The sequence below is a fragment of the Trachemys scripta genome, chromosome 1, assembly GCF_013100865.1.
Source record: "Trachemys scripta elegans isolate TJP31775 chromosome 1, CAS_Tse_1.0, whole genome shotgun sequence".
NCBI lineage: Eukaryota > Metazoa > Chordata > Testudines > Emydidae > Trachemys > Trachemys scripta.
In genome coordinates, this window is record NC_048298.1 from 84,029,816 (window position 1) to 84,041,995 (window position 12,180).

At 41.1% G+C, this 12,180-nt stretch overlaps 1 protein-coding gene across 2 annotated transcripts in view; it reads left to right on the forward strand.

The window, feature by feature from the left end:
• The window catches only part of SCYL2 (SCY1 like pseudokinase 2), a 55,105-nt gene that overhangs the window by 18,856 nt on the left and 24,069 nt on the right, over positions 1-12,180 (forward strand). For both annotated transcript variants that reach the window (XM_034773572.1, XM_034773583.1), the window contains exons 4-9: positions 3,232-3,376; positions 6,308-6,457; positions 7,443-7,664; positions 9,102-9,218; positions 9,866-9,991; positions 11,473-11,649. In XM_034773572.1, the coding sequence (XP_034629463.1) occupies positions 3,232-3,376; positions 6,308-6,457; positions 7,443-7,664; positions 9,102-9,218; positions 9,866-9,991; positions 11,473-11,649 (937 nt within the window). The remainder of the gene's footprint in view (positions 1-3,231; positions 3,377-6,307; positions 6,458-7,442; positions 7,665-9,101; positions 9,219-9,865; positions 9,992-11,472; positions 11,650-12,180) is intronic.

Genomic DNA, 12,180 nt, shown 5'->3' on the forward strand with positions numbered 1-12,180 from the left:
TGTTTTAGCATTATTCCTGAATTTTTACAAAGTAGAAGCCGTGTTTTTTCCACCATCAGTTCCCCAGGCCTTTTACACTCTCTTTGCCTGAACTACAGCAAGAGACCTCACCCAAGCTTTAAAAAAGTTAAAATTATAGGCAGGTGCCAGCTCCTGGATAGTTAAGGTTGAGAAAACTTTACGGTTTGAGGTCAATTCCTGTAAGTGCTCTTGTATCTGCATAGTTACTCACTTTCCCTTGAAAGTTAGTATGCCTCATGGGGTGCTGGGGTAGGGATAGTGAGTGATATAAATTTGGGGTCGTTTCACCAAAACATTCCTGAGATATAGCCTCCTTTGGGGAAGCAGTATTGAAAATGTTGTTTAACAAAATTAATCTCTACAGGCTTGAACCTAACACTCATGCACAAAACTGATTATCTTGTGTATGTGCCTGGTACCCAAGTGAGTTACTAGTCAGCCAGTTTTCACATAATCTGGATGGCTGAATGGAACATGCTATGGCTATTGAATATGAGCAACACCTAGACATTTTAACCTGGAACCCATCCTTGATGGAAATCTGGAAATTAAATAGTCATGTTGCTACAACTTGCCTTTGTCAAAGAGGTCTTTTGTTGTTTTGGGGAAATGTCGTCTGAGTACAGCAGAAAATTCAGAAGGTGCTCAGACTATTTTTGAAAAGAAAATAATTGTGTATGCAAATGCTTGCTGGGAGGTGGAGCTGGGGGCAGAGAAAAAGAGAAGGAATGGGGGAAAGGGGCTTGGGTTTGTGGCGGGAGGGGATAAATTGGGGTAAGTGAGGGAAGAGGGGTTGGGAGGTTCAGGTCAGGGGAGAGGATGGAGATGAGGGATGGAACACTGGGAAGGGTGATATGTGTGGTGGGTGCCAAGGTGTTGGGGGGAGGCAGACCTGTCAGCCCCACATCCTTCTCTGCTGTGTCTGTGCTGTGATCTTAAGGTAACACAAATCTAAAACTCTGAAAATCAGAAAATACAAAGTTTAGGTATATGCCATATCTTGCAGGGGAGGGGAGGCTGACTTACAGGGGAAGTAGACTGGGTGGGTCAAAGGCATGGCTGAGGAAGCCTGGCTGAAGCAGATGGGGAGTCCAGCTAGGTGGTGGCACATAGTGGCAGTATGGGGCCTGGTTTGGTGTACAGCACAGGGTACATGATTCAAGGAAGCATGCATCCCTCCAGTAAGCTGCTGCCTGTGATACATCTGCACTCTCCGAGGTCACCAGACAGCAGGGAGCAACGTCTTACATGCTAATGGCTTCCCAAGTGCTAGTGGCTTACTGGGACAGGAAGGGGAAGGTGAACTTGAAATGGTGGCCTGGGAGTACAAGAGTAGGGGTAGATGTAGGTGTATTAAATGTTGGCGCAGCTTGGCAGAGCTGTGATAATGATAGGAGATCTGGGGTGGGAGTTGTGACTTTCTGGAAGTATGTGAATCCCTTTGCCTGACCCCTGACTGTGATCTAAGGAAAGAGGTGCCTATGTACCCTGAGGGATTCGGTATGCCTCATTTCAGCACTGCATTGTGTAGGTTGTGTCAGTAGCAGGGCCCAGGTGTCTTCTGACTATGGGAATTGTCATCAGTTAGGTGGGAGATGAGTGTGGTCTGTGGTTTCAGTGAAGGGTAAGAGGAAACGATCGTATTAGGTGGCATCCTGTGCATATGAGTAAAGGTTGTAAAATTTAGCAGATATGGTGTTTTTTGTGGAGTAAGCTAGATGTTTGAGTGTAAGGCAGGTATAGATAGCTCTTGTTCAGTACAATGAAAGAATGCGTGCTATGGGCTTATAGGTCTTCGCTCAATGAGAGTAGAGTTAAGGTTACATTGGCATGTACCTTAACTCTGGATTTCCTGATTTATATAAGTTTGTGTCTTGCTAAAGTTGATGTTTTGGAACAGTATTAAGTACCACCAGGCACTTAAATCTGCTTTTTGTTGGTGAATAGGAATAAAAGATTAAGTGACTTTGTTATTCCCATTTCTGGTCTTACCTAGTGGGTCAGTACAAAACTGAGTTTCTGTAGAGGTAGTTGTTTGTTATATTTAAAAAAAAAAAAAAAGTGCAGGTTCAGGAGGAACTACACATTGGTTTAATTGGAAGCCTGACTAACACCAAGGTTGAGCATCTTCAGTTGGGTTTTCTGACGCTTGTATTCTGCTTTAGGATTCTTGCTTCTTCACAAAGGCAGTGGTAGGGAGAACTGAAGCTATGACTCTTCGTCTTTGAGGGTGATGAGCAAGGATCTTTCATGTTTCATCAGTTTTGTTTCTTTGGCCTTATTGTACTTTAGAGAGCAATTTCGTTGGCTTGTGATGTGTACAATCCATTAAGTTGTATCCTACTAAGGGAGAGGAGACCGGGAAGAGGCGAAATGAAGAGCCACTTTGAGCATAGTCACAGGGAGGCAACCTCATTTATTGAGATGATAGGACGTGAACATTACAACACAATGTTAGAGGAGAAATGAAACCACAGAGGGAAAGAGGAGGTGGGGACATGGTGAGGGATGAAGGGAGAGAGTAAGGAAGACACAGTTACACTGTTTATTGTGCAGTCGTTCTGATGAGTGTCTCAAGCACCTTTTGCCATAAACAAATTGTATGCTTTGTAGTGCCACTAAATATTCAACAATTGCTTCATTAATTGTTGGTCAGCATATACTCTTCGCTCTACTGAATTTTTTATTTTCAGTTATTTTCTCTGCCTCCCACTATGAACAAGGCTCTAGTTTGGTGCTGACGTTGGTCTTATGGGCTTTGACCCTAATGTTCTGGTTTATGGCTGACTGGTTTACACAAAGGCTGCTTTACTCAGAATCTAATCAATCCTGGTCCTAACTAAAAGCCTGATCCTGCAACTTGTACATGAATTTCCACTTTACTCCCCTTGTTGTGTTGGCTCAGTACAGGGAAAATATTCGTATTCTTTACCAAACACTATGCACACTTTTAGTACTATATACAGAGTAGTAAATGTCTTACTTTGACCAATACCACCTTCTGACTTCCAGTGTGCTTCCAAGACATCTTGTTACAGAATTAAAATATTTGAGATCTATTCTTCAAAAGCTGACATACAGCATAGTTTAAGTAATATTGATTATTGTGGTGATATATCATGTGAAAGTTATTTTTTGTCATTCAAAATCATGACCAAGAGCTTATTAAATATATTTACTGGATATATTGGGTACATCTTCCCTTTTTAGAGATTGCCTGGCATTTTGTACAGAACCAGTCTTTGCAAGTTTAGCTAATGTTCTTGGCAACTGGGACAATCTACCCTCTCCTTTACCATCTGATATTAAGGAATACAAACTTTATGATGTGGAAACCAAATATGGCTTGCTTCAGGTATGTTAATGGTTTTATCTTTATATTGTTTTTGCATGTCTAGTATTGCCTTACAAACTTAAGCCCTGATCCTGCTAACAGGTATGCACATGTTTACCTATGTGAGTAACTGTGGGTAAAGATAAGCATGTGTGTAACAGTTTGCTTAGGAATTTTGGAATTATTTGTCTAAAAGCACAAGACCTTTCTATCACAGCATTCAGGACTGATAAGATTTTTAAAAAACTTCACAGCTGATGTAAGTGCATTCAACTCCAGTTAAGTCTATGGTGTTAAACCCAGTTGTATTAGTGTTAATTTTTTTTATTTTACTTATAGGTTTTTCTATAATGGCCATCACCATAATATCTGATCACCTTAAATACATAAATGAATCTATCCCTACAACAGTCCTGTGAGTAGGGAATTATTTTCCCTACGTAAGAGATAGGGATCTGGTGCATGACGAAGTTAAGTAACGTGCTCCAGGTTGCTCAGGAAGTCTGTGGTGATGCTGAGAATAGAACATAGATAGCCTGAATCTGGGTCTGTCCAATGACTTAACCACATACTGTTTTTCCCTCTTGCCATCCTTGGCAAATTTGATCTATTTTCTTCTCCTTGAGAGAACTGTTTAGTGTAAATCCATCTCTTGGAGGAGAAAGGTGAGGTGAGGGCACAGAACCCTGTGTTAATTCCAGACAGACTTCATTATAGTGGTGCTGCTTATCACTGAGGTATTCAAGGATTTGCTGTCAGTTCCATTACATACAGATTTTCAGGGGATTGTATATTTTTATAATAGTTGATTTTAGGTTAAATACTGTCCTACAAGGTTTCAGCCTGGAGTTACCCTTTTGAAATTAAAAAAAAAAAAAAATCACCCGTGGGCCGTAACTTTTGACAAGTAATCTGAAGACCAACGATGGTGATCATAAAACAATAATTTTTTGTGCCATATCTGCATTAATATTTGAGAGAAGGGTAAGAGATGAATCAAAGAAACTGGAGCAAACAGTAATCATGGATATTTTGCTGCATGGCAGGTCCCAGCTTCAAAAGAGCATATAGTAAATGAAATAATTATGAGGAGAGAGACCGCAATGCTTTGAAGACCCTTTTATAAACAGAGTGGCGGAAAGGATGAATGCTTGATGGAATGCTCTGGATTGCTACTGTTTCTGCCCAATCTCACTAGAGAATTTAGAATTGTACATTTCACCATTTTCCTTCTAGTCCCTCCCCTCCCCCCCGCCTTTCTTTTTAATGAAGAGTGATGCCAGTTCCTGTGAGTCTTAGCTTTGTGGCCTCTTATCTTTTTAAAATAAATTTGAAATGGGTGGCAAACTTAATTTGCCTTTTTCTTTCCCCAGTCATACCACTACCACCCACATAATTCAGTCAGTGCTCTGTCTTTAAGTGAATAGATTATCCCCCAACCTGCTGCTGCTCCTGCTACTACAGAGGTGGGCAAACTACGGCCCGCGGGCCACATCGGGCCCGCAGGACCATCCTGCCTGGCCCCTGAGCTCCAGGCTGGGGAGACTAGCCCCCGTCCCCTCTCCTGCTGTCCTCCCTCCCCTGCAGCCTCTGAGTGTTACGCCATCAGCGTTCTGGTCCGCCTCTCCTGCAGGCAGCATGGGGTGGCATGGCTGGCTCTGGCCAGGTGGTGGGGCTGCGAGCTTCTGCTGCTCTGAGCAGCATGGTAACAGGGGTTGGATAAGGGGCACGGGGTTCCGGGGCAGACAGGGGACAGGGAGCAGGGGGCATTGGATAGGCATGGGCGTCCTGGGCGGGCTGTCAGGGGGCAGAGGTGTAGATAGGAGTCAGGGCAGTTGGGACAGGGAGCGTGGGGGCGGTTGGATTGGGCGGAGGTTGGGGGGCAGTCAGGGAACAGGGGGTTGGATAGGCATGGGAGTCCTGGGGGGCCTGTCTGGGGGTGAGGGTGTGGATAAGGGTCAGGGCAATCAGGGGACAGGGAGCGTGGGGGTGGGGTCTCGGGGTGGTTAGGGGCAGGGGAGTCCCAGGAGGGGGTGGTCAGGGGACAAGGAGCAGGGGGAGTGGATGGGTCAGGTGTTCTGAGGGGGGCAGTCAGGGGCAGGAAGTGGGAGGGGGTGGATAGGTGGTGGAGGCCAGGCTGTTTAGGAAGGCACAGCCTTCCCTACCTGGCCCTCCATACGGTTTCGCAATGCCGATGTGGCCCTCGGGCCAAAAAGTTTGCCCACCCCTGTGCTACTACCTTTATAGATGCTCAGGAGCCCTTCTGTCTGTGAGCACTCTATTGCTATCTCCCTCTCCCGTCGTAAATGAGCCCTGGCACAGAGGTCACTACTCCTTGCTTCATCCTCCCATTCTGTTTGTTAGGGTTTTTTTTTTTTGTTTTGTTTTTTTTAAAGCAGCCTCCAACCACTCTGCTCTTTCACACTTCCTCTCCCCACACAGGTGTGTGAAAAGAACAAAGCAAACTGCTCTGTCCCCTCTTCTCCTTAAAAACTAGCTATGGGTAAGCAATTTTGTTCCCACCTTCCTGTCTGCTAAAGGAGCACAAGCACATACGCTGCTCTGCATCTTTTTTGTTCCTTCTCTTCTAGAGAAGGAGCCAGTGGCTCCCCATTCAGCCAACTCATCTGGTGAACGTTCTACTCATCCTGGGCAAGTGGGTTTTTCAAGCCCTGTGATAGTTAACTTGGCATTAGTAACTCCATGAGCAAGTTCTCAACCTGAATTTGGTTTGCTTGATACATGTTTAATTTTTTCAAAGATTTTAGTCTGAAATATTTTCTTCCCTTGTGGTAGATTGGCTTGACTGTTTCTTAACTAACACATGCCAGTTGAGCATGGGAAGTCAGACTTGGCTGTGACAAATGACACGTGATAATTGATGTAAATATTTTGCAAGTGTCTTGAAAGAATATTTGCAAAAAACTTGAAATAATCTTTCCTTGTTAACAGGTCTCTGAAGGTTTGTCCTTTCTGCACAGCAGTGTGAAAATGGTCCATGGAAACATTACTCCTGAAAATATAATTTTGAATAAAAGTGGAGCATGGAAAATTATGGGATTTGATTTTTGTATTCAGTCAACAAATCCATCTGAACAAGAGGTAATAAGGCTTTATTTTTGTCTGATTTGTCTGATTTTTACTTTAAATGCAGATAGTGTCTGAAACAGGCTGCCTGATCTACTAATTTTAGTGCTGTATCTAGTGCTACTAATTTCTCTACACCTCTTTTTTATTTATTTATTTTTAGTAGTAGTGGGGAGGCTATATGACATGATAGGTCATCAACCCTTTATTTCTGGAGGTCTGAGTTCAAATTCTGTCTTGGGTCACAACTGAAAATGAGTTTGAGCTGCCTCCTTAGACTAGGGATTGGGTTCTAGTCCTAGTATAGTGGTCAGTGAAAAATTCCGTGTACTTTGAAAACGAGTGTGTTTTCATCCTTGAGCCCCATGCACATTTGTTGCAGAACTACTACATGCTCGATAGTTGTTGCTCAAAAGAAACTTAAGAGTGGATTAACAGGGACTAAATAGTTCAGGGAATTAGTAACGGTATGTGGAGTTTGTGCAGAGAACAGCATATACATCTACTGGTAGGTCAGTACAGGAGGAGGCCACCTTTTCCCCTAGTGCAACTTTTTTGAGGCAGCAGGTCACCAACCAGTCTTAGCACCAAGATGAACCAACAACAGCCCAATGGACAGGGCTACCCTCCCGCCACAGAGTGCAGTGTTCCTGAGATTACTGACGATTCTTATCCAAAAATACATTTAATTTCCTAAAGTAAAACAGGTAACATATTTTCTGTAGCTCTTTATTCCAAAGAATAATTTGTGCCTAAATATGTAAAGCATTCTTTGAAATGTTCATCAAGTTTCATAATTCTAAATCATCTTGGTGTGATATCTGCAACAGTCAAAGCATACCCATTTAGCTTATATAGCCACTTAGTCAGTTTTGCTTCACTCTGTCTCTGTTATTTTACTCATGGTGAATCTGAAGGAATTTGACTGTTTGCTGCTTATTGAGTAATTTCAATTTAAAATCTTAAACCTCTATATTTTCTTTCACTGTTGTTCTTACAGCTGAAGTTTCTATGTAAAGAATGGGACCCAAACGTGCCATCCTTGTGTCTTCCAAATCCTGAGTATTTGGCACCAGAATACATCCTTTCAGTGAGCTGCGAGACTGCCAGTGACATGTACTCTTTAGGAGCTGTCACATATGCAGTATTTAATAAAGGGAAACCTATTTTTGAGATCAACAAGAAGGATATTTATAAAAGTTTCAGTAGACAGCTGGATCAGGTATCTGCTATACTTAACAATATGTTCTGAATTTGAGTTCACTCTTTAAATGTCTCAATGTTTAAAAGCAATTGCTACTTTAAAAAAGAAAAGGATATCTCAATGTAGTACACAACATCGAGAGCTACAATATAAATGTAGTTACAATAACAGGTCACATCATACATGCTACCTCTTTAAATCAGTCTTTACAAAATACTTGGAATAAAAATAGATGCATAATTAAAATTGCCTGAATAAACTATTAGTGCTAACATTCTACCTGGGGCTTCTTATGTCTCCCGCCGTATGCTGCTAATATGGGATAGACATATGATGTGCCACTCTGACTGTGAGTAGAGCAAACAGGGTATCAACCACAGGACAATGAACAACTGTGTTAGCCATGTGGGAATTGCTGAGTTTAAATAAAAGGTGATGAAATCACCCACAGGTGAGAAATTGTGGGTGACTCCTCCCTCCCTCCCGTCCCAACAGTTGAGTTGGAAGGATGCCCTCTCTCACTTACCTTCAGAGAAAGAGATTAACTTTTCTTTCTCCACCTCCTGTCTGCTGGAGGAAGAAAAGAGATGCTGAGTTATACTGATGTTCCTTAGGGCTTGTCTACACTGGTGACACTAAAGCACTGCCGCAGCAGCACTATAATGTGGCTTGTGTAGTCTCAGCAGAGCGCTGGGTTTTAAAAAAATCCACCTCCACAAGAGGCATAGCTCCCAGCGCTTGTGCACTATTTACACTGGCGCTTTACAGCACTGAAAGTTGCTGTGCTCAGGGGGGAGGGGGTTTTCACACCCCTGAACGAGAAAGTTGCAGAGTTGTAAATTGCCAGTGTAGACAAGCCCTTAATCACGTTCAATGCTCTATCATGACATACAGCTTACAATGCACTATTAAAGAGCCAGGCAGCCATATAGTTGAGCTCCGTAGTGCTTCAGAATTAAGCTATGTCTACACTACCACTTACATTGCTCAGGGGTATGAAATTCCACCCCAATGAGTGACATGTTGCACTGACATAAGCGCTAGTGTGCACAGTGCTATATCAGTGGGAGAGCTTCTCCCGACAGCATAGCTTTTGCTGCTCACAGAGATGGTTTCATTATGCCGACAGGAGAGCTCTCTCCCGTCGGCATAGGGCATCTTCACCACATGCACTGCCGTGGCACAGCTGTATCAGTACAGCTGTGCTGCTGCAGCACTGTATGTGTAGACATGGCCTTAGTAAACTCAGGTTTTAAACCAATGCCAGCATGCAGTGACACTGTAAGAAAAGAGATAGGAATGACCACAGCTGAAGTTTCTCGCATTTATAAAAATTACATTTTATAAAATTTGCCTAATTAAAGTAGAACTAAAAAGCCATCAAATCAGTTGTCTTAAAATGAGTATGCAGAATTTTCTGTATTCATGAATCATGTACTTGAATTATTTGTACAGCTGAGTCGCTTAAGCTCCACTACACTTCAGAATATACCAGAGGAAGTACGTGAACATGTAAAACTACTATTAAACGTAGCTCCTGCAGTCAGACCAGATGCAGATCAAATGACAAAGGTGAGTGCCTAGAAAATACTGCAGCTGCGAGAAACAGGGCTAATAACATGAACTTAGCTGTTGCTCTTTTCAATTGAAATTTTAAAATGTTTAGTTTAATTTTCTGTTAGTTGTCCTTAAAGGTACTACTTTTCCTTTTGTTTTATAACTGTCACATTCACTTTTATGTATCGAAGCAAGGCTGTAAATTCCCAGGGAGGTAACCAAAGGCTGGGTAGTTGAGGAAGCAGCCTAATAATGTAGAAGTAATAAGTATACAGTACTTCTTGGTAAGCTTGCTCTTTTATTAAAACTTGTATTCATTCTTAGAGCTTTTGTAATGCGAAAAATAATTCTCTTCCATATAAAATAAACCAAGTTAGACAGACCATATCAGCCATTCAAATATTATCTGTTTCCTTTAAAAAGCTAGGCTCAAGCAGTTAACTGTTTTAATGATGAAGTTTTCCTGTCGGTCACAATACTACTTATTGTGTAAAAATGTACTTTTCTATTTATTGATGTAGCCACTTAACTATAAAAGTTATGTTGATTTTATAATGCATTTGAGAAAGTAAATTAGATGATTATTTTACATATGCTACATTTACAATAGCATTGGTGGTGGTTTCTCTCCAAGATCACACTTTTTTATTCTTTATTTTTAGATACCATTCTTTGATGATGTTGGGGCAATGACACTCCAATATTTTGATTCTTTATTCCAAAGGGATAATCTTCAGAAATCACAGTTTTTTAAAGGGCTACCAAAGGTTCTACCGAAACTGCCTAAGGTTTGTTTTCCTTTATCTTTTAATATTTTTAAATGAAGTGTATTGGAGTCTGTGCACCTTCATTCTATACTGGACTGCAGTGAGATTGATAGAACATAGTAAGGAAGAAGAAGAGGTATGATAAACTTGTCTTATGTGGGAATACCCTACAGTTGCTGATACTCCTGGGGATAAGAAAAAATGGCAACCTTGAACTCTCATGGTAGCGAAATTTTCCTTGAAGAGTTCACTTACCTCCTCCAGGTTCATCCCACTTCTGCCCTAGATTCCCCATTCCCATTGCTTTACAATCCTCATCTTTCAAGGCTCTGTGAAGTAGTCCCCATCCTTCCAGTGCAGTTGGACCGACTGAACTCTTTTTTTAGAGCTAGTCAGTGCTTCTCTATTTCTGAATGATGCAAAGCTTTCTTCCCCAAGAGGACTTGGCCCATTGTGCTTTTCGTGCTCTCAGACAGCCTGGAAAGCTAGAGACTGTCAGTCCAAATTTCTTCTCCTGTATGGCAGGCAGATGGTATGATAACACTGGCCCCATCCCCTTCCCTTTTTTGTTAATCTTAGTTTTTGTAGTCCCAAAGAAAATAAGAAAGAAAAAAATACTTGTTTACCACATAATAGAATAACATTTGTGACCCGTGTGATTAAATTTCTTCATCTTTAATTAAACTTTCTTTTTGAACTATTTACAAATACAAGTACAATCCTACTGCAGGAAGATCTAATGTTGAGTAATGTCTTTTTTTTTACTTATCGATTTTCTCCATTGATTAATTATTTTTGTGACATTTTGGAGTTGGACAAAATTTCCAAGAGTTATGAAAGAAGGCAGGAACACACAGGGAAGCTATTAAGCCTTAAGTTTTTATTTTCCCCCCATTTCTATTGGTGGTAGTATATCAATGTTAAATACATCTCAATGAGTAGGCTTTCTAGAATCATCACTATCAGTGGCCATTTATTATATGCTTGTCCAGGCTAGATATGTCTGCAGGATTCTTGCAAGCAGAAGTAGAACCAAAGGTTGGAGGTGGCGTTCAGCTGTAGGAAGGAAGTACTTTTCTTTTGTATTGTGAGTACAGGCTTCAAAGCTAGTGAACCTTGGAGTCCTGCAAAAGCTGAATTTTATGCTAATAATTCTTTATCTAGTCTTTAGAATAACAGTATCGTATATACTTCCTTAATTTGGATTCATGATTTTAAATCCTATATACAGCCTCATTAAGTTATAATAGCTTTTAAGTGGCATTAAATTAAGATGATTGAGAGTCCATTTGGACAGACTGTGTCTTAAATATAAACAGAAAAGAAAGCACAGCAGTATATAAAACTCGAGTTTACTCTTAAAGTAAGGTTCAGAACTGATGTATTTGTCTACTATTGTATAAACCTGACTTTTACAAAAAAAATTTTTGCTGAAATAAAATTAGAAAATAGTATTTTATTGCAATGCAAAGCAACCACACCTCTTTGTCTTTCTCTCTCAGCGTGTTATAGTGCAGCGAATTTTGCCTTACTTGACCTCAGAGTTTGTGAACCCTGATATGGTACCCTTTGTTTTGCCTAATGTTCTGCTGATTGCTGAGGAGTGCACCAAAGAAGAGTACATCAAGCTAATTCTGCCTGATCTTGGCCCTGTTTTTAAACAGCAAGAACCAATCCAGGTAGATTAATGTTGTTTAAAAGTAAATCTCATTTTTTTCCTTCAAGGTTTTTCCTGACAAAATCCTAATCTATCTTCTATTAATTTCCTTGTTCCAATCTAACACAAACTTCCAAACCTCAGTTCTGTTCTGTAGCTTTCCAGAGAGATCAGTTTTGAGTGAAGCAAGGCATTTTGTCACCTGAAATGCACTGAGCCCACTGCCTCTGTAGCACACCTGCCCTTGACTGGTCCGGAATGCAATTTTAGCATGACAGACCATTCCCTCTCTAAAGGGGCAATAGACCTTTCGTTAAGCATAATATTGTATTGATATGGTGAGTCTAGAGTAATAAAAATCAGATCTGTAATTTACCATCAGACCTGTTCTGAGCAGGACTAAACAATACTGGATAAATTTGCTACCACTTTTTTTGCTGGTATTGACAAGCCTAAAGAGAGAACATAGGAATCTATGGTAAAGATTGGGGGGCTTTTTTCCTTCTCTCAAGAACTTTCAGATGATTAGGTGGCGGTGTGTCTGGCAATCTGA